At 39.5% G+C, this 26,942-nt stretch overlaps 2 protein-coding genes across 3 annotated transcripts; one reads left to right on the forward strand and one right to left on the reverse strand.

The window, feature by feature from the left end:
- Window positions 1–5,977: 5,977 nt before the first annotated feature.
- LOC102721137 (probable protein phosphatase 2C 12) lies at window positions 5,978–8,889 on the forward strand. The gene is made up of 2 exons (XM_040521309.1): window positions 5,978–6,280; window positions 7,569–8,889. The coding sequence occupies exons 1-2, from the start codon at window positions 6,092–6,094 to the stop codon at window positions 8,508–8,510; spliced, it is 1,131 nt and encodes a 376-aa protein (XP_040377243.1). The 5' UTR covers window positions 5,978–6,091; the 3' UTR covers window positions 8,511–8,889.
- Window positions 8,890–12,423: 3,534 nt separating this feature from the next.
- On the reverse strand, window positions 12,424–20,419 carry LOC102721423 (serine/threonine protein phosphatase 2A 55 kDa regulatory subunit B beta isoform). Of its 2 annotated transcripts, none has more exons than XM_040520781.1 (14): window positions 20,132–20,419; window positions 18,402–18,505; window positions 18,229–18,324; window positions 17,250–17,369; window positions 16,511–16,717; window positions 16,222–16,313; window positions 15,733–15,851; window positions 14,889–15,012; window positions 14,615–14,738; window positions 13,947–14,015; window positions 13,780–13,871; window positions 13,601–13,678; window positions 13,142–13,209; window positions 12,424–13,024 (listed from the first exon to the last, which is right to left on the reverse strand). In XM_040520781.1, the coding sequence occupies exons 1-14, from the start codon at window positions 20,265–20,267 to the stop codon at window positions 12,888–12,890; spliced, it is 1,566 nt and encodes a 521-aa protein (XP_040376715.1). In that variant the 5' UTR covers window positions 20,268–20,419; the 3' UTR covers window positions 12,424–12,887. The 2 variants fall into 2 exon arrangements, with proteins under 2 accessions (XP_040376715.1, XP_015689537.2); XM_015834051.2 differs by having other exon boundaries at window positions 16,508–16,717.
- Window positions 20,420–26,942: the final 6,523 nt, after the last annotated feature.

Consider the following 26,942-nt stretch of genomic DNA (forward strand, 5'->3'; position numbering starts at 1 on the left):
CTGTGGGTATGGGGTATATGCATAGTAGTAGTGTGTATACATGTATGTTGAAGCCAAATAAACTCCAAATTTAGATGTTTTATGCTGGAGTAATTTCACAAAACCACACATGTTATCATCCAAGTTGCACAAAAGCACATCATTAACCAATTTAACATGACACTATAGCAAAATATATAAAAATACTTAATCTTAGCTATTATAACATATGATGTGTGCAAGAATTCATAAATCTAATATGATTTTGCATGTAATTTTATAACTCGTAATGTATGGTGGAGAAAGAATAATTGTTCCACGGTGTGATCTTATACAACTTTAGAACATAATAGCTATGGTTATGTGTCACGTACAAAATAAAACATGTGGTCATGTGAAACTTATCTCATAAAATTTATGTTTTATAAAATTTACTCTTTATGTTTATATATTGTTCCCATTTTCTACTTTAAATATGCATGGCAATTAATGAGAAAATTGATGCTCCATATTTGCATAAAAATGGGTGATTTTGAAAGTTAGGGTTTATCGGCAACTTTTCTTTTAAAAAATAGTGCAAATGGGCTTCCATTTTATTAAATAGGCTTTCTTCTAAATCCCATGCCTTTACTCCGTTCAAATTGAAGATACAAGATACAAATTAAATTTGTCCTGTTTTATTGTGCGAAAAAGTCCCAGATGCTTTGTCTTGGTTTGGAAGTATCAACTTTCCTACTTGGCTACTTTTCAATGAAAGATCGAGTTGCCACTTGCCTACAAGGACAGCTCCATCATCTCTATCCCCTTTGCCATGGATAGAGAGCAACATCAATAGCCAACCCCATCTCCACCGCACGATGTGTAAGCAACGGCCAGGATCATTTCAGCCCACGGGGCAACCTAACTTGTTTGACATGGAAACCGCACCATCTACTAGCCGACAACGGCTAATCAGCGATTGACAAATCAGAGCACAAGAGAATTAGCTTCTGCAGGTATGTGACGCAAAATTTAATTCTCTGCGCGTGACATTCTTCGTGGATTAACCAATCATATAGGATGGATTGTTTCAGCTCAAATACTAATATGACTAGTTCTAAACTCGTCGACGACTCGTTGCTTGTATTTTCGTTAGACCATGGCTTAGGAAGTCTTTGAGCAGTGGGCTCACATGGGTATCTGTTAAGCTTTTTTTCTATTTTTGCAATGAAGATTAGAGGAATAAATAGGGATCCCTGGTTCCTAAGTAGATCTTCAATAAGCATAGTTTATTCCAAAAGTACGAAATTCAATCCCCATACCATTAATTATATTCAAAATTGGCTAGTTTCATATATAACCATTCTATACTTGTTTTTGGATTATGCAAAATTAAAATCATTGGTTTGAGCCTCTCGATCTTATTGCAAATCAAGGGTAGAGTAAGTGGCATCATCGAGTCAAGGCAATGATCTGTTAGTGATCGGCCATTTTTTTCACTTGTGGTGTCATGGCAGGACAGCAAAAACACTGGCGGTATCTGTGGCTATTACAACTATGGTAAAATCCGAACTTATCGAGCTAGTCCCTCTATTTTTAAATATAATTATTTTTAAGATGTGAAACTTATATCAATAACCAGTTTTTTTTCAATCAAACCTTAGTCTCTGCTAAACAATATAGAAATAGTTATCGTCTTCATCTTTTGGCTTTTTTATGCTTATATATAAGCCAAAAATTATATTTTTAACCTTAACTTTGGGATTGATTTTGAGTTTTTTTTATTGTAGTTTATTTTATAAATTTGGCTTTTAGAACACTATAAACACGTATATAAAAGTTTTATTCATAAATTATTCCGTTTGTAAATATGTTGTCTTTTTTTCTCCTTTTAAAACCCAAAAAGTTACCGAGGGAGACGTAGATTGTAACTCCATGCATGCGACATGGAACCGGCTCCTCTAACTTACGTCGTGGTGGCTGACATGTGAGCCTATAGACGGCGGGGCCATTGTCAGCCACCCACGTTCCTCTGACTTTAAAAACGCGTCCCATGCGACATTGTCAATTTCTTAAAATTAGAGCTTGGTCGACCGTACAATCCGGATAACCTCACTCCTGAGCTGAAGGACATGTCTGGTGGCCATTGGCTTCCCAGAAAGCTGGAAAAGGAACACAACAAAATTAATTAAAGAGACCGAAATTTAAGAGAGATATCGACCGGTGCTGCACAATTGTACAAAAAACATTGCAACTCATTGATCGCTTGATCCGTCAATTAGCAGGAGGTTAATTCAGAGTTTAGGCCACAAGATGCAAACTTCTCTCCATCGAGTTTCACTTTCAACCGGAGAAAAACGTTGCACACTCTCTAGTAGCTACTTCAGCTAGGACAGTGGCTGCAGTGTGGGCCCGGAGAGGAATAGTTAACTCTGACCCTGACTGGTGGGCCCGGCCAATCAGGAGCTGCCAAGTCAGAGGAGGCCCACAGAGTGATTGCTGGGTGGTTCTTGGGTCAACTTCCATGGCTGGCTGTTGTTCATGAGCCAAGTGATCAGATCAGCTGAGGTCTAGGGTTCAAATTTTAAAAGCCTATATGGGGTCCTTTCTAGAGTGCGGAAATTTTATACAATTTCACATGATTTAATTCAATTTCTAGGAAAGTTCATTAAAAATGTTAATTGGATCATACCATTACAAATCCATCATATTGAGAAAATGTCATTACTATTTATCAACCTGATTTTGTGCCACCGATATTCTGTAAAATTCGAAACATATCCTTAGTTACGTATCAGGTGTTTGTGAACCTTTTGTGCATACCATATTTCCATTAGGACCAAAATGCTCGTACCTCTTATCTACTTCTTCCCCAACCTCATCTATCTTCTTAAGCACGATTAGGCTAATAACGGCCATGTAGACATCACCAACTCGACGGCACCCACCACTAGTTTCATCCCATCCGCAAAGTTTGTAGGGACAAGTCAGTCAAGAAAGCACTCCTCGATAGGTAAGAGCTTAGGGCTCACCTCAGTTGTAGCGTGTCTATCATGATTCACCGTGCACATGACCTCCTCTCTGGCCATGACATCATCATCATGTCATTCCCTAACCACAGCCGCCAAAAAACACTGGCTGAGGGGATCCTAGCCCCGTGCCCCTCGAGAGGGAGGCAACCATCCTCTACCGACGGTACCACCACCATGTAGTGTGCGCCTTTGCAAGAAATTTGCCAACGATAAAAAAGTTCAGTTCACCATCGACGTCGCCGCTGGCCATATGCTATTCCAATATGAGTCGATGATGTTTGTGGATGCAGAGCAAAGATCCATAATGACGATCCTAGATCTAAGGAACATAGCCCTAATTTTTTCTACTACTCTGGCCCGTGAAGGCTACCTATGATTGTAGCCTCAAGTCGACAAATGTATCAGCAGTGAAGGTTGTGATGAAGACCAGTGAGGTCACCATTCGCTCCCTGGCCAAGGCTGATTGCTACGCTTGAGCTCGTCGTTGCAATCACAAGAGGGATTCACCATCGTCATTAGTGGGAAGGGATTGCCGACATCAAGAGAGATGCTAGGGGAGAAGAAGGATAAGTGTTACCGGCATTTTGGTTCAAATCAAAATATGGTGTGTAACAAACCAGTCTTAGGGCTTTCGAATTTTACAAATACCAGTGGCAGATAGCTATTTAACAAACAGTAATGGCATTTTTTATTAGAATAAATTTATAATGTTATCGATCCAATTAACCAAAGAAAAGGCTCCATTCCAAATGAGTAATACATGTAGAGGCACAGAAATCCATAAATATATCCATTTATATAAATTCAGAAATTGCATCATCAAAAATACGTCCACATGATTTTTGCAAGAGCTACCTAGAGTACCATTATTGTTCCAAAAATATCTCTATTAATTAATTGTATACCAACTAGTTTAAAAATAATAATTGCATACCAACTCCATGGAAGAAACAAAATCAAAATACAGCATCATGCAAACAAGGTACCACAAGACTGGGTTGTGCAATCCACCAAATTTCAGATCAGATTTTTCATGTGGAGATTAACCTAGAACACAGCCAGTGCTGTCAACCACCTACGCGGAAATTAAAAACCCATAAGCTGCAATAGTTTTTCAAAGATTTTTTTCTCATCAGATGAGAAAGAGTACTCAAAATGTCACTGCGAATCGATGCAGGTACGTTGTATAGTACTCCCAGGACCTTTTTGGCCAGCCAGCCGTCACACTCGTACGCAGATTATTTACGCAATGACGGCAGGATCCGACGGCTGACAAGACGTGTTTTCTTTGCTAAGGCGCTGTTTAGCTCCCAAAACCAAATATTTTCACGCCGTTCTATCGAATGTTTGAACATACGTATAAAGTATTAAATATAAAAAAAAACCAGTTACATAAATTACGTGTGAATTATAAGACGAATATTTTAAACCTAATTATGTCATAATTTGATAATATGGTGTTACAGTAAACATTTGCTAGTGACGGATTAATTAGGCTTAATAAATTTATCTCGTAGTTTCTTGAAGGAATATGTAATTTGTTTTGTTATTAAACTACTTTACTCCGTATATCCGAGATGACAAGTAAACCCAAAAGTTTTCCCCGATTACACCAGGCCTAAATCTCATGACGGATGGCCGAAGCCCGAAAGCCTCAACCACTTTGGTGCTTCTCTTTTTTTTACATTTTTCTCCTACCAGTGACAACAAAACGCTGATGCAAAAATATATACTCATAGTGAACATGTCTTTTTCTCTGAGGTACTTTATCATATGATGTGGTCAGATTCGTAGGTCACGTCTCTTGTGTCGGAGCCCATGTATTAGTGACTACATTAGAGGAAAGTAGCGTCGGACGATCTTAATTCTTCTGGTTACACACTTTTCGCCTTCTTCTTATAAGCGGTGACATGCCCGGAGCATAGCTAGAGAGTGGTTGCTGATGAAATAAATTTTTAAGTTTAAATTTAGAATTCTTCCGAGCCATTATTGGCCAAAGATTAATTTTTTGTATTTACTTATTTTTCTTGTGGAATATCTAATGTAGAATGGTCCGGTTGCGGTATTCTTTTTATTACATAAGATGTATACACTCACTCACAAGCCCACGAATGTATCATCTAATATATCTTTAAAGCGAGGAAGGTAAATCTCAATGTTTCTGGGAAAACCGATATTCCAAAACTTATGTTTGATCATCCAAGATAGTATTGTATGGCTCAAACCAATCCAAGTAAAATATTAAAAAGTTTATATAATTTATTTGGAATTGAACTCGATTGGTGATTAAAAAACATCTTTAATTTCTCCATGATGTACCGAAATATTTAAGCCAGAATAACATATTCCTCTAAAAGACAGTTTCTCTTTACGTAACTTCATATAAACATGAATCAATGACATGTACTATCTGTTTTATAATGTAAATTGTTTGATTTTTTTGGTTGCAACGTTTGACCATTTGTCTTATTCAAAAATTTAGTACAGATATAAAAAATAACAAGTCATGCTTAAAGTTTTTTATAATAAAGTAAGTCATAAGCAAAATAAATAATATTTTCATATTTTTTAAATAAGACAAATGATTAAACATAAAAAAAAGTCAAACATTATATTATGAAACGGAGGGAATAGGAACAAACTCGTAGACAATTAAAAACATGTGCCATACGGTAGAGGAGACTCGGAGATACTTATATTGGTATATTTCTTTTCACCTTGGATAAAAATAAAACAAAAGTCAGACCCATGGCACGGAAAGAAAAGATAAAAACTTGCTCATGGTCATGGCACATCTCCTCCTCTGGCATCCATTATTGAGTTTGTTAAATCCTCCGGCCATTTAAGAGCCCCTCAAGAAGGCTCTTGCTGGCGTTTGCTTTGGTGCTGCTGACCTGACCCAGCTCTCCTCTCCTCTCCTCTCCTCTCCATCCCTTGCAAGTTGCAGTTTCCAGCCTCCTCCTCCTCCTCCTCCTCCTCTTCTTGGTTTATATACCCTGTCCAAGCAGCAGCAGCCACAGCAGCACAGCTTGAGCTCCTCTCCTCTCCTCTCTTCTTTGGCTCAGCAGACAGGGAAGATTCAGAATCTTGGGGGATCTTTGATGGGGCTGTGTGCATCTTCAGAGCACCTGGAGCAGGTGCAGGAGGCAGATGAGAGCATTGTGTATGTGAAGGATGAGCAAGGAGGAGGAGGAGGTAGGGGGCTGGAGTGTGGGGCCAGGAAGGTGGCCTCCCTCTTCTCCCAGAGGGGCAAGAAAGGCCCCAACCAGGATTCTGTCATCCTCTGCCAGGTATTCATCTTCAGTTCTCTAACTCTGAATCTCTGCTTGATGTGGCTCAGATCAATTTGCCTCTTGTTGAGGCTGCTCATGTCAATTGTTTGGTTCTGTACTCAAAAGAGTTCAGGTTCTTGGCTCCTGCTTGTGTAGCTAGTTCAGGACTTTAAGGTGTTCTTCAGTCCATAATTTGAGCTTCCATGAGCTAGCTTTGATTTTGGTCAGCAGACAGTTAGTAGAGAGGGAATGAGAAATATATTTTCTTTGTCATGCCAAATTAAAGCTTGTTTTTTTTCCCCTTCATATGGTAGAATTAGTGCCTTTCCTGTTGAATTTTAGTAGTTGTGAACTTGTGATGTGTGGTGTGCAGTAATTGCCTCTTGTTGGGGGTGTTGTTCATTCTGGCTTCAGAATTCTGTAGCTCTCAGCTTTGTTTTCCTGCAACTTTTTTTCCCCATTTCTTGAAAGTTCTGTTGGCTGTCTACAGTACAGGGTTAGATATTTGGTCCAACAGTGGGATGGATTCGTCCTTGAGAGTTAAATTATTGCGTTTAACTTTCTTTTATTCAATGTATAATCATGAATATTATCCTTGACAAGTTAAAAAATGTAGTTTTGATTGGTTTTGGCCAAGTCTTAGCCCCTTGGTTACCTTATTGACTTTAATCATATCAAAATATTCCCATGGAAAATTTTCATGTTTGTTGTTTCACACTGTGACAACATATTTCCTCTCCATGTTGTTACAACCAATCATTAACCTAAAAAATTTGTTTAGAAGTTGACCAACTGTTTCTTCTCAAAAACTGAAGCTGGCAAACTGTTCCAATTTTACTTCTTTTCAAGCGAGATGGAAAAGGAAAACTCTCAGAAGGTCAAGGGGGGATAATCAGATAGCTTCAGATCATATCATGAACAGTGATTACTCCCTAGATCATGCTAATCTGCTAATAATAGATGTGATCTGCCAAAGGACTGCTTTACACTTAAAAAGGTGTAATCACTTGACACTTACTACTCCTTTATCTCCTCAATGATTGTACCTTGTGTGTCCCAATCTTGAGGCACACCATGATGCTCCCTAATCTTCTCCAAAAAGTTTTCTTTTTTTAACAAACACCACTAATTTCACCTACCTAGCATCTTGGTTTGTTTACAGCATCATCGAACTCAAGATATTCTCTGTGATCATCTCCAAAAATTGCATTTTTTTTTAGTGGTTTGGGTGATCAAACCTCACATGCAAAGATGCAATGTGGTGTGAAGTCTGAAGCTGATCGTTCGTTGGATTAATTTGGTTTAGGGGTTCGGCATGGAGGACGGCGTGTTCGTCGGCGCGTTCGACGGCCATGGCCGGTGCGGGCAGGTCATCAGCAAGCTGGTGAGGGACTACCTGCCGTTCATGATTCTGAGCCACCGGAACGCGCTGTTCCTGGCCGGCGACGACGGCGACGACCTGGCGTTCAGCGACGCGTCGCCGCCGCCGTCGTCCACGGACAGCAGCGGCAGGTCGTCGCCGCAGGCGGCGTCGGCGCAGGTGCTGGAGGAGTGGAGGGAGGCGTGCACGAACGCGTTCGCCGCCATGGACGGCGAGCTGAAGCTCCAGGCCAACCTGGACTGCTCCTTCAGCGGCACCACCGCCGTGTGCGCCATCAAGCAAGGGAAGGACCTCGTCGTCGCCAACCTCGGCGACTCCCGCGCCGTGCTCGCCACAATGTCGGAGACCGGGTACCTCCAGGCGGTGCAGCTCACCGTGGACCACAAGCCCAGCGTGCCCGAGGAGGCGGCGCGGATCAAGCGCAGCGAGGGGAGGGTGTTCGGGCTCAAGGACGAGCCCGGGGTGATGCGGGTGTGGCTGCCGGCGGAGAACTCGCCGGGGCTGGCCATGGCGAGGTCGCTGGGCGACTTCCGGCTGAAGCGGCACGGCGTGATCTCGACGCCCGAGGTGACGTCGCGGCGGGTGTCCGCCGCCGACCTGTTCATCGTCCTCGCCACCGACGGCGTGTGGGACGTGCTCAGCAACGAGGAGGTGGTGTCCATCGTCTGCGCCACGCCGCGCAAGCAGCACGCGTCCAAGGCCGTCGTCGAGGCCGCCGTGCAGCGCTGGCGGTCCAAGTTCCCGACCTCCCGGGTGGACGACTGCTCCGCCGTCTGCCTCTTCCTCCGCGACCAGGCCACCTGGGCCACCGCCGCCGCCGCCGCCAGGAAGTCGCGCAGGGCCGCCACGACGCCGGCGCCTCTCTGAGAGGAGACCAAGAAAGCAAATGTTGCAGTTTTTGTTTGCTCTTCTTTGTGCTGCAAATACAAATAGACAAATAGTCTATTGTAACATAGTTTAGATGATTAAAAAAAAAGGCAATTTGGCAAAAAAAAAAATGCAAATGTTGCCAAGAAAAAGAGAGGGAAAAAAGAAGCTTTTTTTTTCTTTTACTTTTTTTTTTTTTACTTTTGATGATCATAGTGAGGGAGATATTGTAATGGCTGGTCGGAATGGCAATCTGTCAATCTGATGCTGTTTGTGAGATTCCATTTGCTTGTTGGCAATTTGGAGCTTTGGAATGACATTGTAAATACCTCGCAAAAAATTGTAAATAGCTGGTCATGGGGCGTCTATACTTTTTTTACTCAACTGTGTTCATTTTCTTTTCATTTTTTGACACTGTTTTATTTTCATCTTTAGTTGTTTTTTGGCCCTAATTTTTATGATTGCCGATAAACTTAGGACCCAGACGACAAATTAGGGCACTACTAAACCCTATATAAAACCACAAATGACGACCTAGGGTTTAGGACACAAAACCATACACTTTCTTGAGCTGTCTATTTCAGGCTTTGCTTAGAATTAAGAATTTCGCACAAACATCCCAATCAAGAAATTAAGGCGGTCATCTTTTTTTTTTTTGCTTTTTACAAGTATAGACGAAACACTCATTAACGATTAAAAATAATTTACATGTATTAATTTTATATAAGTGTTTTTAGTGATCTAAAAGCAAAATTTGAAAAATAAACTACGATAAAAAAAACTTCAATATCAACTCCAAATTTAAATTTTAAAATTCAATTGTTGCCTTATAAGCATAAGATGAAGAATGGGTGCAAAATAACAAATATACCATTTCCATTCCAGAATATAAGCATTATTAGGATTTAAAATTTGAATCATAATATAAACATACATGCGCTAATTCCATGGTTTACCTGATTCAAATGATTTTACAACTAATCAGATGTTTGTAAAGGAATATATCGTAATGATTCAAAATTTGACTAATAAAGTAACTATAAGAAAATCTTTTGACTAAACCTTACTATTTGCTAAAGTTAAGACAAGATTTCCAAAGCCAGCATACGGACTTACAACCAATCTTAAGTGCAATCTCATGCTGGCAGCAAAGCATGTAACGAAGAAACTGTTAAGGCATATAACAATTCGTACAATAAGAAACTACATGTGCATATTTATTTTAATTTTTTTTTTTATTTTACAGGGAGCATCTATACGATTTTTTCACGAGGAACAGATGATGTAACTGAAAAAAGCAAAACTAAAGACTGAATTTGAAGACCCAAATTAGCACATGAGCAAATTTTTAGCCAAACAAAGATCCACCACAAAATGGAACTAACGCTTCTGCATCACGAAATTCAGTCGAGACGGCTGCATATGCATCTCGAAATTTCAATCGAGGCGGCTGGCTGCATCTCCGATTCTCCATCGAATTCCCTACTTTTCAACGATGCAATGGCCGTACGGCGTACGGTTATAACTCAAGGCGTTGTCAGCCAACTAAAAAACAGCCCAGTGGGACCCACCGGTCATACACTCAAGAAACAGGGGACCCATTTGCTACCTATGAAAGATTTTAGGGTTGTTTGATTATCCGTAACACTTTTCTATAGTCTAGTTTGCTTGAAGAGAATTTTGTCACAATTGTGATGACAACCAAACAACTTCCAAATTTGCCTAATCTTAGAGACGGTAAGCTGTAGCAAAGTGTGTCGGCCAATCAAAAACTCCATCTTATCTTCGCAGTATGCTTTTCAGATTTTTATTGTATTTTGTAAATAAGTTATATAAAACAGTTTTCCTGTAATCATTCTAGAGAAAAATTTTCAACTTTATAATAAATTAATTCAGTCATTTATAGTATCACATAACTACAGTAAAATCAAATAATCCACTTAACCAAAAAAATCTTACGAGAAAAGAACGGAGCCAAGGGGAGACTGGGTCAGGTCACAGAACACCCAGGGTTCAGGAATCTAGGGGCGCCTCGACGGAGAAGCCGGGTTGGTTCTTTGGCAAATTCCAAGTAGCTGCTGTTTTGAATTGAATTTAATTTAATTCAGGGACCCCCCAAAAACGCCGTGTGAATGATCAATAGTCAGATGCACTAGAAACAGTGGATTTGGATGCTGCCGTACCGATTTGACGACGTGATGTGGACTGTTTGAATGTCGATGGAACCGTTTAGAGGATGGAAAAAAAAAAAGACAAATAACGTATTTACAAACGAAAAATAATTTATAATTTTTTTATGTGTCCTTCACGATATAAAAGCAAAGGGTGAAAAATAAAATACGATGAGAAAACCCTCAAATTCAACTCTAAATTTAAAGTTAAAAATTTAAATTTTAACTTATAAACCTAAGCAGATCCAAAAAGACGAGCGTGTCAATTTAGCGGGAAGCAAATGGTTACCGGTTTATTACTACTACCCTAAGTACAATTTATGATGCAATGTATAGGATTATGCAGTACTAATCGGCGTAAGCTTTTTGACGTTTGAGGCACCAAAATTTGTCATGTCCATGTCTTGGGAGATGTACATGCAGCACATTCTCTACGCCATTAATTACGTAGAGCCACTTGTATAGGTGGAGCGTTGGGAGGAAATTTGACGCCATCGAATTGTGGGGCAGCAGCACACCAGCAGAGGCCAGAGGGCCAACTTGGCAGGGGTTGACAAGTTCGATTTTCAATACAAATTCTTTGGGCAATTGCTAGTGTTGGGGTTATGAGTGCTCAAGTTCCATCGCTCCCTCTTGTATGTTTGAAGATCCGTGCTCCAAATTCGTCTCATCGCCACTGAATTTGGTAATCATTAATATCGATAGATAGGGTTCGAGAAAGATGGAAAAAGTCACAATGGTTTGCCAAAACCACGGGCAAAGAAGAATGACGGCGGAGAAAACAAAAGGCAATCAAGTTAGCAAATGGTGGGCGATGGTTACGACGGAGAGGAGGAGGAGGAGGGGGTTTCCACGAGGGAGCCTCACAAAGATAAGGAAAATGACAGCCGCGATGGTGGCTCGGATGAGGTGGCGCGGGGAAGTTACACGTCGGTAGCGATGACCTGGCAGTAGCAGCGGGCGGTGTTATTGGCGACAAAACCAGCAACCACTTGACAGTGAGGGTGCAACACCGACTTGCCTCTCTAGGGTTTGGGTAGAAGAAGATGACACCTGACGCCAGTGTGCACCATGAAGACCGAGCCTCACGACCTCCGCGACAAACGTGTTAACTGGAAATCACATGCAGTAAAGATAAGCCCGGTTGAAAAAACGGGCCAAAATGTGTCGAGGTCACACGCTCTTGCGTTCAAACACGGTGTGCCGTCGAGATCAAGGATTAATTTAATGGGACCCAGATCCAAAAAAAGAAAATTACAAGCAAACAAAAAACATTGGATTGATCCGAATTCCCAGCTCGCAAAGTCGCATACATGCAAACGAAGAAAGCACGGTTAAAGTGTAAACGTAACCCAACTTGCACGGAGGCTCCAGTGAGGTGACAGCAGCTGGGGTTGAAAAAGTGCAGGCAAAATAAACCAAACACTGTGAAAGAGAAAACTGCTTGCTCCAGGAAGGAGGAGTCAGGAACAGCACACGCGGAGTAGACAAGCTCACCTTCCATGGCACCAACCAACCTTCCTCGGGTGAAGGCTAAACAAGAGGTTAGAACCAAGTTTCTGGGCAAGACCGGTTAATGATAAAACCATGTTCTGGAAGTCAATAATGTCCATAAAGGATAGAAGGATTATTACTTCAGCTAACAGAATCAAAAGTATGTTATGCACATTTCAGTTTAGGGGAAAGTCAACAGGCCACAAATTTTGGTCATGTATAGGGTAGCAAAGAATAGCTACAATAACTGTAATAAAATTTTATGTTCAAAGATTTGGATGTTCATGACAACAGATGGTTAGCCCTGGCTAGGTGGCATTCCATGTGAAGAAAAGAAACGAAAAGAAAAATTCTTACAGCCCTGTTAAGCAAATACATTCCTGTGACCTTCGATGAAATTAGCATCAGCATTGTCTATCTTCTGCTTTATCTTTCAACTGCTGATTCTGGTTACAAGGCAGCTACAATCATATCTTGGGACCAAAAATGTTGATATGATTAGATTATATTTCACATTTACTAAAGAATCAGATGGGGGCAGCCTGCTATGGTCGCAAGTAGCATCGGAAGTGGTCTCGTGGAAACCGACTGCCTCTTTTGGCCCCAATCATGGAATTGACACAACAATGTCCTTGCACCATCTCCCTGGTTGCATGTGAGCGTAGAATGCTTTCACGTCAACCAAACCAAAAACATTTCTCTAGCATGTTACCTATGCATAGTACATGTACAAGCTATTTGCAGCAGCACACGCAATGGAATTCTCAGTTGGGTGCCATGCAAGATGGAGCAACTTTGTTGAAAGGTCATAAGAATTTCCATTACCATCAACTCCCGGATTTTCCCCACCTGTTTCATATGAGGTAATGTGATGAGGAAAGGACGGTAAAAGCTGAACCAGAACTAGGTCAGTCCTAATCCATGAATGTGGCTGAAACAACAAATCTAAAGACAGTAGTCACATACCTCTCCTCACGGCACGGGTCAGAGAGGTCAGGGTCCGTGCAGGCCTTGTTGGATTAGCAACCTGGCGCCTATGGTTTTCGATTCCACCAAACCAATAGAAAAAGTTTAGCAAGGTTTTCAGGGGAAAAAAAAGTCTCCATTTGAGTGTGTGTTGGGTTGTTGTCGACATGATGTGTTTATGCCTACTACTAAATAGCCACTGGTCAGCTATGTTGAATGATTGGCAATCCAACCAACTTTGACAAAGCAAACTCAAATAAAATATTGTTTTTTCTTCTTTGTAGGAACCGCCAAAATTAGAGGAAAAATTAGGCAGCAGCATTGAGCTAACTTAGACAGGAAATCATGGAGAATTGCCAAACAGTAGACGGCTGATACAGAGGGATAGTGCATATCTAGGTAGAGTATAAATAACGCCCACTCACAATTAAACAATAATACCAACAAGATGAGACATACATCATGGGATTTCTGCTTGCCTCCAAGGTGGTTGCCTCCGCGCTTCCAGGAGTACAACCAAAAACACGAAATAAATTACTGCAGTTGAAGGCACCACAAGGAGAGTTAACATATAGAAGTTCCAAATAAAATAACAATTAGCTGCACTATCAACTCATAATGAGAACCACCAGAGATACCTGTAAGAGCCAGTTGCAACACGAAGCCCATCCCCACTCAGACAACATTCAAATTTGTCAAATATTGAATCATTTTCATATAGATCACAGAGCTGCAAAGATGACATTAACATGGTATTAGATTGTGGACATTGCTATTTTTGCTATCATTCAGTATAGAACTTCACCTTAGGTCTTAAATATTCATGAACTTGGAAGGTTGCAACTGGACCTGAATCCATGTTTAGATCCCATAACTGAAGAAAGAAAACAAAGAACGAATTATTGAAATTGCAAGCAGTAAACCACTCAGATCTATATACAAAGTGGAGTGTTAGAATCAGCTGCAGAATACATACAAGTTTTAGCAAGAAGTTCACTATGTATTAAAAAATCTAAGCTCTTAAGATTCATTTTTGTTCAAATGTCATTTCTGGTAAAACCAGACAAGAGAAAAATGATGTCCATGATTGTAAGGACTAAGTGAAAGTATTCCTAAAGGTAATATTTCTTTCTGGCCAATACTTTAGTTGTGATTAAAATTACCATGGGACACTGTTAGGTATTGTAGAGGCCAAGGAAAAGGTTTGATCAAATGTACTTGAAGATAGTGAAAAAACTGGGGTTGCAGAACACGAGAAACCCTATGCATATGTACTGAATACAGTTAATTTACAAGTTATAGCATCATAAATGAATTTGATATCAAACATGCATCATAACAGAAGACAAATGCAAGACAAACACATTAACATAACTTTTAGATCAGACCGGCGCTGACTTGTCAATCTATACAGAAAGCAAAAGCATAAGAAGCTCAACAAATAGGACAGCTTGATAAGATCAAGTTGCAGACCTTGAGAGTCATATAATCACGACTAAGAATGTGTCTTCCATCCCTCGCAAACTTTACGTCCGAAACTGATGCAATTATCTCTGTAAAGAAGGATCTCGATCCAGGTGCTTCATGCTCCTCAAATCTGTACAAAATGTTCGCTTTAATTTAGAGAACAGCTAGCGAAAAAATTATCCATAAAGATTAACTTCAAACATTTGCAGCTTTTCAATTCCATTAGACATTGCCTTCTAAAGAATGATAAATGTTCCAGAAGTGCAAGGGGATTACTAACAGCTTAGCATGGTTGTCACACAGTGCTGATTGCCGCAGGTCAATAAGCCTGATAGAGCCCTTCGAGCTACTATAGGCTAATGTATGACAATGAGTGGGGTGGAACTCCGCACATGTGATCACCTCTGAAATTTCACAGAATTTATAATTGCCACAGAGAATAGAACCAACAGGAATTGTTTCGGAAGATAAAAATTTTACAGCAATAGCCAAAGGAGCTGCAGTATCAGCAGATCAACAAATAAATTGGGGATCACAAATGCAAGTGGCATTGGTTTTGTAGTCGACCAACAATGGATTGTACAAATTATCCATTTATGTTTATTTTGACTGCCTCCATTTGCCAAAAAAAAAAGCAGCAACTATTCTGATTTGGTATTTCACAATCTTGTGTGGAAGTCGCCAGATATTGATTGTCAATATTGAGCTACAAAGTGTACACGTTCACAAAGAATTGCTAGCTAGCATACCAACATATAGTTGCAGAGTGATGATTCATCTGGAATCTGCTTTCCTTCCAATCTCCCTTAACCATAGTTGAGCATAGACAATTTTTTTCATCCCATCCGAATGGGTGGGTGGGTGGGTGGGTGGGTGGGAGCTAACAATTAATATGCATGTTGCCATTCCAACAATAGGGCCATCCACATGGGAAATGCAATTAGTAATTATGAAAATCAAGAGAATTTGTACCCTGAATACTAGAGAATATCATGTGGAACATCTCATTATTGGGCTGTGGACTGGCCAGTCAGGTAGTATTCATGTGTGTAATATTTAACACTAACCCGGGAGGGGGGGGGCAAATGGACACGTGCCTAGTTATCTCAGACAGAAAAATTTACCAGTTAGATCCTCCATGTTTGCAGGCTTCACATCAACAATATTAAAGCTCTGGTTGCTAATTTCCAGATTCCAAAGATTTATTCGCAGATCATCTACTGATACGAATGTCTCTCCATCACTGGGAGTAACACAACATGAGAACATGATGTCAGCATAATGTTCATGATTTGAAGAACAAACAAAGTAGGTGGTAATATAGGTCACAGCACAGAAGGCACAAATTAGTAAGGAAACACAGAGTAAAATAACATGAGAACTCGGGTCAGCATAATGCTCATGATTTGAAAAAACGAAGCAGGTAATATTATAGGTTACACAGCAAACAAGCACAAATCAGTAAAGAAACACAGATACACACATAAACAAATGCAAAATGCAGATAAATAAGAAGTGTAAAAGTTTGGAGAAAATAAAACAACTGAACAACAATTGAGATTACAAAAGTACAAGCCAGATCAGGTATCCATAATATCAGGAAGGTGGCTAACCTATTATTCGAAATGGAATTAATATGGTAATCATGAGCATGTGCATATACACGCCGGCATCTTGCTACAAGGTTCAAATCTTGGCCAGTAACCTGCACATGTAGTGAACGAAAATATATACTCATCATATATTGTAATCATACGAGCAGTTCGTCAGAAGAGGAAAATCTATCTATATGTATTCATGCCAAAAAGAGACTTATTTTACATGCAAACATCAGATTTGATGCATGTATAGAACACATGATTACAGGTGAGATAACGAATAAAGTGGGATAAGTACAACTACCACAGGCAGACGCAACGAAGAACATCCTCCAGGAGGAAATGATAGGTCGTTATTTGTGCAGTTGTATAACTTCTCTGAGCATCCACCATTTGGAAGAAGGGCTCTAGAATTGCTACTACTTGAACTGGAAGCTGTACCATTGTAGTCTGAACTTTGAGAAGTATCTAAATTCATCACTGAAATTCGTTTTACTTTCTTCTCTTGCACCTGTAGAGATAGTAAAGTGGTAAACATCAATACTATGGCCACATTAGGCAACCTCTTCTTTCCGACCTATATTCTCTCTTTTTCACATGCACACTTCCCAAACTGCTAGACGGTGTGAACTATAGGAAAGTTGTTTTAAAAAATCATATCAATCCATTTTTTTCAAGTTTTTAATAGATAATAATTAATTAATCATATGCTAATCCACTGCTATGTTTTTCCGCATCGGCTCCCAACCCCAACAAAGAACGCTGCCTACATAGATTAAGTAACAAGAGCTGACTAAAGAAAGAAAGAAATAGCATGGCAAAACAATGAAAATGTGAAGCAATTGTATGGTTCGATGAAAAGCACGTGTTCCCTGATAAAATCAACCTGTGTAGAAACATCCTGTTTGTGCTAGGAGTTTATTGTAAACTAAATATCAGATAAAAGCTTCTGGCGTGACAGAGCTAGGGAATCATTATTATAGGCAAGTGATCATGATCATAAGAAATGAAATGAGGATAAAAGCCTTATGATGCAACTGTACCTTCCAATACTTGATTGTTTTATCATTTGTCGATAAGAGAAAGAGGGCATTGTTGGCTGTTTGGCACCACTTGATCTTGTTGATCTTCTCCTCTATTTCCAAACTTTTTAGGTAGTCGAACTACATGGGTTACATATAAATCAGAAAAACAAATTGACAGATTCAAGGATAGTTTCTAACATGCAGTGCATATGATTTGCAGACTTGCACTGCCATTTTGCTGGTAAGATAGTCCTGGAACCTGCAACTGAAGCAACAGAAATGTTTTGCCTGAACATGACTCTCTGCCCCTATATGTACTTACAGACTTGGTACAGTCATTGGTTTACAGGTTTCATGATATAACTGTTAGTATAGACTCTCAAACTGTCTCCACTGTACAGCTTTTACAATAAATTTCATGTTAATAATACATTAGTACTCCCTTTGTCCCCAAAATGTAGCTATTTCTGGCTATGAATCTGGACAAGCACTTGTCCAGGTTGCATTCAGAAATAGCTACATTTTAGGATGGAGGGAGTATAAGTTAAAGATGCTATAACATCATAAAAACACTTTTTGCAACAAATGTTCTACAATCACTACCATGTGGATTGTGTAAGGTTGAAAGTGTACATTTCACAAAAAAACAGAAATTCATGGATGAAGGGTACTACCACATTACACCAAAGTGGATGATTTTTACCTGCCATTGTATGAACTGTCAAAATTGACAATTCCGCATGCTTATGTTGCAAATTATGATGTGATTTTCTCTGACTTACAAATTTTATTATTAACTTTCAAGCTGAAGTAGCTGACTTGACTCAAGGTTCTTAAGAAATTTACACAAACAAAAACATGTGGTGAGGTCAGATATTTTCATTACTTTGAAAATCTTATCAAAATTATGTAGTCTGACTGGGAAAGATATACATGTCACGCTAGTTCATGGATAAAGGGAGATACCATAATTATAGCCATTTTAAGATTCCCATACCTCAGGTTCATGACTCTGAAATTCAGTTTTGTAACGGAATTCAGGATGCCTGGCAATTGGGTAATCTTGTCTCTCAAGTTCACTCCGAGTGGCGCTCTGCATATAAATTTACTTCCATGAGGACGATAGATTTATGTAAGAAACCAATATAACTTAGATAGTTTCGTACTTACATCCCTGGAGTCGGTTCTTTCAAATAAAACTACGCGTCCACCTCTATCTCCAGTGGCAAGATGGTCACCGATTTTGTCAAACTCAATTGAAGAGATGATGTCAACTGAAACAAGAAACGCATATAATTAATATGCCTATCATGATATCAAATTTGGCTTGTGAAAAAGAAGTCATGCTCAAGTTATTTGGCACAAGCATCAACCAAAATGTATTAAACCACAAGCATCACTGATCAGTCCATATACTAAACAGGTTTGCGTGGACCATAACAATCTCTAAAAAAAGATAGAAAAAGAGAAGAAGAAAGCATTACTTCTGTTTGGATAAATTTGAGCTTGCTCATTTAGTTTTGTCAACTGCACGCAATCATTGATTGGCAATAATTGATTTTTTTTCTATCACTAAACAGCAGTGGGGTGCAATTTCCCTTTACAAAAAGGATGATGGAACAATATTAGTAGGATCTTAAATCATGTTAAATATGCGACAAGTGGCAGAACTAGGTTTGATGGAGCTATAATTTGCAGGCGTTTTTCAGCTTTATGCTCCACATTGATATAAGAAGAGGCAATACTTTTCTTACCCTAAACTGCACTATACACCATCAATGTTTTTTTATTACAGAATAGCATTACATACTGAAGACAAGTAGACAACTAGAAGGTCCTGAAGTCCTGAAGGTAAGCTAATCATGGAACACTATGGTTGAAACAAGAAAAAGATGTGATGCTAATATGAGCAAGTCGAAAACCGAAAACAAGCATAAAAGCACAGGCAAGTCATATGTGTATATTTAGGAGAAGAGATAATAAGTAACATGTCATTACTCATCGAGTAACTGTTATCAACCAACACATTTAACCACAGAACCAGGACAGATCAAAAATCATCTAAGAAGCAATGTATCACATAATCCACGCATGTCTATTGAAAGTAAGGAAAGAAAGTAAGAAGCAACTGTGTTCCTGAAATAATTACATACCCTCATAAGCACATTACAAAATCCTCAACGGGGACATCTAGAAGGCAAACAGTACCCTCAGCAGCTCTGCGAGTACGTTTAGTTTTGCTAACTCACTTCATACACCAAAGCTCATGAATATATAGCAAAACCATGTCAGGGCAAACCTTATTCAATGCACAATTCCCACTCATCGTCACACAAAAGAATCAAACTTTTAACAGCCCACTGGTGTGCCGTGCTGTAACGCATGAGGCATTATTTCCAGGAGATCCACCTCTACTTTCCTCCTATCCATGCAAACCTCTCTAAGGACCCAAAACATCTCGGTTCACCAACAAATAACAATAGTCATAACTACCAGCTCAAAAGTCTCCCTCAAATGGCATAGCGCTCCTACTAATCCAGTGCACAAAGCCTACCAGCATGTAAGTAAATTAATTCCCACACCTGGAACCCCAAGCGAAGAAGGGGGTGCCATCTACGCAGTGAGCCCATCCTAGATCGCTGTGTTGGAAACATGAGCGCCTGACCTCCGCCCACGCGACGAGCCAATCGTCCCCACGGAACCCTAAATCAGCAGCGAAACCGCCTCGATTCGCCACCGCCTCACACGCACCACCCCGAATCCCCCACAGAGGAATGCGCGGGTCACCCGCCCCCGGACCGAGCAGATCTCACGAAACCAACGCGACACACACGGCAAGCAGACGAAAGGGACGCCCCCCCCCCCGGGTGCCCACCCTCGCCTCTCTCTCTATCTCTCACCTTCCTGCACGTCCTCGCCCGCCGCGCGCTCGCCGAAGACCTGCGCGAACCGCCACTCGAGCGGCTGCGGGCGCGTCGCCTCTGCCTCGGAGCGGTCGTCGTGGTCGGGGGACTTGGAGGAGGAGGAGGGGTCCATGTCGTGCGCCACCACCGCCCGCGGCCCGTCACGACACCATGGCGCGGAGGGGAGGGAGGGATCGGGAGGTTCTCGAAGGTTCTCGAAGAATGGGCGGCGACGGAGAGGGGGAGAGAGAGGTGGGGTGAGAATGATGCGGGGTTGGGGGTATCGATCGCTCGCGCTTTTCTTCCTCTTCTGATGATTTCCCGAGGAGTGATGGGAATGGGAGGATGGCTGCGTGTGTCTGCGGGAAGGGGACAATTGTCAGTTGGTCCTCTTGGAAGGTACCAATTTGCATTAAATTCTAGGGCTAGTTTAGTTCTCGAAACAGAAAAATTTCACGTTATCACGTTAAATGTTTAGATACATATAGAGTATTAAATATAGATAAAAAATAATTACACATATTATATGTAAATTACGAGACGAATCTTTTAAGCCTAGTTGCGCCATGATTTAATAATGTGGTGGTATAATAAATGTTTGTTAAGGACGGATTAATTAGGTTTAATAAATTCGTCTAGCAGTTTTCTATCAGAATATGTAATTTATTTTGTTATGTTTAAAACTTCAAATGTGTGTTCATATAGCTGATGTGATAACCAAATTCAAAAAATTTCTCGAACTAAACACACCTTCATGTAAAGGATTTCCATCCGTATAATAAAGTGGTCATGTGGATCAAAAGGATTTATTTAGAAGTTTTGTATAATTCAAGGCCTATGAAAACAAATATTTGTGGTTCTTTCAAATAAAGAATTGGAGTTTTGAAAATCATGCAAGTCCCTAATGAATGGCACGATGCTCCAGCATCTTTGATAATTTTCTTAGTCTATTCCTCTCACGTGCTTTTCCTACTTGTCTAGCCAAATGATCATTCATATACCTTTTTATTATGTTTTGTAATCATCTATTTACAATTATATAATCCTACTAAACGACATATTGTTTCCTATTCTTCCTTTTTTTTTTCAATTCAACCTTTTAAAGGAGCCTGAAATTTGTAGGAAAGGAATTTTTCTTATGGAGCCTTTGGTTTGAATGGTTTTGATAAAACATTTCCATATAAATCCTTCCGTTCCTCCACTTTCTTTCAAGGTTTTCAACACATGAGTTCAAACCTCATGGTTTTGATCTACGCTACAGTACATCACCACAAAAAGACTCATGACTCATAGAGCGGTCAAAATTATCTCCCGAACAATCGAGATCGCCTCCACCTTCTCTCCCACCATTGATCTCACATCTACCCAAGAAAACATACAGATTCCTTTAATTGCTAAATATCAATTAGGGGAAAAGCTAAATAGGGTAAATGATTTATATAAATAAGGAATATATATTCACATGTAATAGATACATATGTTTTCCTCTAATTGCTAAAAATAATAATTACTAAAACTAAATATGAAAAAACATGAGCTAAATATGGTGAATGGTTGATATAAATAAGGAATATACATTAACAGATATGCACACTTTGCTTTAATTGGTAAAAATAAATGATTGATATATTTGCATGTAATATATAAGTTTTGTTATTTTCTTTGCCTACCGTATACGTGATAAATATGTTTGTTGTCAACGATAAGGGAACCAAGGTCCCTACACCTGACGGGAGGTAGCCTCAATTGAAAAGGAACCCCTTAATGATCCTTGGAGATATGAGGCATCGGGTTAGCCCGACCCCTGATACTGCTGAACAAGAAAAGGGGGCGTCGGGACGACTCACCGCCCAACGCCTATCAACACTTGTCTCATTTAAGAAAAAGTTGTAGACAATCAACTGCCCTTGTGCCTGGTGTCAAAATGACACAACATGAGCTACTATATGCCCCTATCAGGACATTTAAGGAGCATGTGAGTTCATCGTCAAAAGGGGGTCTGGCATGCGCACACTCCCATCGATCGCATCTATCATGTCAATCTCATCATCATCATTACTCATCAACATTAAGGTGACTCCCAAATCATTTAGGTGTGTGACGGTATGAAGTCGTTCGGCCTTGTGTTTTGCTTTGACCACCTAGAGCTCGGAGAGGTAAGGGAATGTTAGATAGAACGCGGGCGGCTTAGCATTGTATGTCTGCAGGGATGGTGTGTCCTCATTAAATCGCTCCCATGAAGCCATAAAAAAACATTTATTGTTTTCATGTAGCCTTCCCTTCCATAGGCACTATGGTATCCATTTGCAATGTTAAAAGAAGGGTCTTGCCTCAGAAGGAATGGAGATATTGATTCACTCATTTTCTCATACCAACATCACGTGAGTAGAGTGTTATGCCTGCACATAGCCCGAACCTATATACTTCTTGGTCTTACTTCTTGTGCACCTCCATCCGATTCAATTGAAATCCCTCTCGACTCTCTTGATCACATCCACTAGGCCAAACCCACAAAGAGAGGTCTCTCATGATCCCTCGCTCAAAGGGTTTTCCTTCAACATCCGTGATCAAATATATGTGTTAACAGAACGTGTTGTTGTTTTGGCCTAGAATATATATGTGATCAATACCGCAAGCAACAGTCGTCACAGAGCACCATCATCAAGGAGAGCCGCATGCGGCATGCCCTCGTACTCGAGAGAAACAGTTGCGATGTCATAGACTATCACTAGATGATCCTACTACGGTGCCACAAAAATGTTAGGAAGCCTAACTATCGATATCCCAGCACCAAAGATCAACGGGATCACGTCAGCACCCACCACTCAAAGTCCACCATACTCTAGCCATGCCTCGCTAGTAATTCAACCATTATCGAACGGGTGACCTATCACAACCCATGTTCCCTAGGTCAAATCTCAATAAAAAAAAGTAATAAAGAAATTTTTATTGCTTAAGTTAAGAGTTAATTAAATAAAAAATAATTCATTAAATAAAAATATTAAAAGTCCACAAATATTTTTGTTGTATTCCTTGTGCCAAAAATTGATTAATATGATTTTTAACAGAATTTTTAGATCAATCGGAATAAGTGTCAACAATTAGAATTCGTCTAAAGTGAATTGAATAAAAGGCAACACTTTACTCTTCTTTTCTTTTCTTTTCTTTTTCCTTTTTTCCGGTCATGGACCCTACTTGCGCATGCATGTGTTGTGCCGTTGCCGCTAGCCATGCACGGAATCCCTTCTTGACTAACTCCTCTCCTAGTCCTCACCCGTGATCTATCTCCTCCTCTTTCTCTTTTTTCTTTCCTAATCATTTTCTTAATAGAGTTTCCTTAGGACTCTATTTTTGTGGCCACACCGGAGTTCCAATCTAATCCGTTATTTGGTGGTATAAAAGAAGACCCCAAGATCTCGTTTCCCCTCAAAACTATTGGCATCTCCTTGCTCACACTAGCGCATGCGTCATCGTCAGCCGCTGTCATCACTGCTACTCCCCTGCCCATGCCAAGCTATCATAGCCGCTGCTTCTCGTTGCCCCTTCAGCCGGCCGAACTCATATTTCTTGTGCGATTTTGTGGTTGCTCGTTGCAGCTGTTTGTCACATATTATCACTATGTGAATCCAGTGTTCGTGCATGGTTCTGGCAATCGACTGTCGTCAAGCTGTTGTTGGTCGTTATGTCTTTGTCGTCGAGATTCGTTCAACAATAGCCGCAAGTCATTTTTCTTGGAAGAGTCATTAACTTCTCGTCTCGTTAGTGTAAGTTTTATTTTTCTTTCCCTTTTCCTTCTTTTGTTTAGTAGTTGTCACGTCTGTGGTCGTGTTTACGATCTCATGTTTCGTTCATCATCACTGGTTAATAAGTTATTAAATTGGTTCTAAGGTTTAGCTAGAAAACAATATAACTTTTAAAGATGATAACTAATTCATCCGAAGCATGTTTAAGCCCATTCAAATTTTAGTGGCTCAATAAATTTGTCAAGAGTCCATTAAAATAGTTTATTTTTCTATTTGTACTGTCCAATGTGTTGTTTTGAGTGATTTTACCTTTGTGTTCAGATTTCGTTGTTTTCGACACTCCCGTTTATTACGAAGTCATAGCCCATGCTAGTTTAGAGCCTCAAGGCAAGTCATACTATCTCCTTTGATCATGGTGTACACTATTCTAAAATTATGCATTGTTTTTCAATTACGTGAATTATGTGTTAATCCTATGCTCACGCTATTAAGCCATATTGTTGTATTACATTATACCCTGTCACTTTGGCTTAAGTTATATGATGAATAATTTTTTCTTAGCCATACTTTCTTAATCTAACTCATTTGATTTGGAGGAAACACTATCTACTTATTCACACTTGTGAGTTGTAAGTTCATAATGAAAGTACTTGATGGATAGTGTTTTACTAAATCAACTAAAATGTGACTGAATGGTGGATCTTGGGGGTACGGTTTGGCAAGTCGTGTCCATGGTAGTTAAGTACTAATTCATAGGAAATCTTTGTGAGAATAACCGTACTTATTGCAAGCCAACGTGGACAATGATTAGACTTAAACTATAGCGTGCTCCTCTTCTAGGCACCAAGGTGAGGGTAGGAGGGATGGAGTTGGGTCGGCTCGGGGAAGGATCGATCAGCCATCGGTTCTACTATGGTGCAAGGGGGTACTTTGCCTAGCGGGGGTTTATCTGTAAAAAGTGCAACCTCAGCAAAGTGTTAATGGTTAGCAGTGAGTTATGTGGATGCTTCTATCACAACCTCTCATAGGGATGTTGTGATGGCATACTAGCGTATGGGTACATACATTGGGGTTATGTCTTGGAGGTGAAGTTGTGTGCCTTTGATCAAAGTAAAACTGTTTAAATAGTCGTGTCCGTTGTTATGGGCAACGACCTATCTTCGTTGTGATTGGTCTTATATTTTTCATAATAAATGAATAGGAGTAATAATTTGTTAGCATAGATAAGTGAAGCTAATACTGTGTGGTTTAACACTGTATTAATGGATGGTTGAACCTGACGCAGTGTGGTGTAACGCTGACCAATGATTGGTTTATTTTTTATTAATAATTATCAATGTTTTCCTTTTGCTAAATAAAATATTTTGAAAATGTTATTGTATGCAAAATATCCATAAGCAATTCTAGTGTACTCCTATGCATATATATTGTATTTGTCGGTGTGACTTGTTAAGTACGTTTTGGGTGGTACTTAGTCTTGCGTTTTTTCCATCTTTCCCCAAAAGCTCGCTACAATTCAGATAATGTCATTTCAGAAGGTTAAGGAATTTTCTTCGCTCAGGGATGCATGTTGGTGACTGCCATGAGTATTAGTTAGTTTAGTTTCGTTGCATTTTGTAAGACTCGGTTATTTTAATTGCTTTGTAAGACGGTGACTATTGTTATTCACATGTCATAGTGTGTACAACAAAGGAAAACAAGTTACCGCACAAGGAAAAATCTTGTTCTAAGCAAAAGAACTTAGGCGATGATGAAAACATTAAGACAGATGTTAGTTTATCCTAACATGGCTCACGTAATATATTTAATGAAACCAATAAAACTGCTAGTTCCGTGCATTATTTCTTTACGAGCACTTCTTAATTAAAGATAAGATTAGTATAAAAAAGAACACCTTTAATTTGTACTTCGCAATATGATAATAAATTTCAGCTATACTCCCAGGATTGAAGTGGATGCCTATTTGTAATTTGCTTTAGGATATATATTTTCCTAAACAACATATATATGACATGATGCTCAAACAATACTTGCATGAAACATTCCTACTAAGGTCATGTTTTTATTGGAGAGATGAAAGATGAAATATGGAAGATTATATGATTTTTTTGATAACTATTAATAGTGAAACAAAGAAATTAAGTACTATAAAGTTAAAAATCTACTATAGAAAGACGAGATGATGAACTTCGTTTTTCCCAAAACATAGACCATTTGGTAGTTTGGAAAATATGTGTGCAAAAACTAAGAAATAATCTGACAATAATAAAGTAAATGAACGCAGCCTAAGTCAGAAGCTAACATATAAGTTCTTCGATGGACATTTTTTGCAGATGATTATTTAAATGGTTAATTAGATCTATGTCATTATAAATTTGTCAGTTTTGAAATATACCATTACTATTTGACTAATTGTAAGGATGCCATTATAATTTTAGAACTATTTAAGATATGCTATTATAAAAAAATTTTGGACCAAAATGCCCTTTGCACTTACAAAGGCTGTAGTGAACATTAGAGGGGCAATTTGGTCCAATTTTTAAAAAAAACACACTGAAAGGGTATAGAGTAGCACATTTCAAATAACTCTAAAATTATAATGTCATCCTTACAATTAGTTGAATAGTAATGACATATTTCAAAACTGATAAATTTATAATGACATGAATCTAATTAACCCTTATTTAAACTACTCTAAAAGCAAAAAAAAATTAATATTAAGTACTAAGTTTGCTATCCATGTTGGTCATGTATGCATATGCTCTACCAATATATAGGATGAGATAAAACTGAATCATGGCACCGTAAACATACGATTAACATGTAAAAATTGTGTGTTCCTACAAACGAGTTCAACGATTAATATTTGTTATGTCATCACTTCACGAAAGAGATTTTTAAAACTAATGCAACACTAATATTCTTGAAATTATCCCACCATAAAGGGTCGGCGACAGTGCCTTGTCAGTGGGGATCGCTACTGAGACCGTTAGCCATTGGTTGCAGTTGCATCCATGTGTTGTACTTGTACAACAACTCTCCTAGCATTTTTCAGTATCTTTCTA

Source organism: Oryza brachyantha, chromosome 2, assembly GCF_000231095.2.
Source record: "Oryza brachyantha chromosome 2, ObraRS2, whole genome shotgun sequence".
Lineage (NCBI taxonomy): Eukaryota > Viridiplantae > Streptophyta > Magnoliopsida > Poales > Poaceae > Oryza > Oryza brachyantha.

Coding starts and splice junctions, on each gene's coding strand:
- LOC102721137 (XM_040521309.1), top strand. CDS start 6,092: ATGGGGCTGTGTGCATCTTCAGAGCACCTGGAGCAGGTGCAGGAGGCA. Junction 6,281..7,568: donor ATTCTGTCATCCTCTGCCAG/GTATTCATCTTC, acceptor AATTTGGTTTAG/GGGTTCGGCATGGAGGACGG.
- LOC102721423 (XM_015834051.2), bottom strand. CDS start 20,267: ATGGACCCCTCCTCCTCCTCCAAGTCCCCCGACCACGACGACCGCTCC. Junction 16,718..17,249: donor AAACAATCAAGTATTGGAAG/GTACAGTTGCAT, acceptor CTATCTCTACAG/GTGCAAGAGAAGAAAGTAAA. Junction 14,016..14,614: donor GTGATTATATGACTCTCAAG/GTCTGCAACTTG, acceptor TTCTTTCTTCAG/TTATGGGATCTAAACATGGA.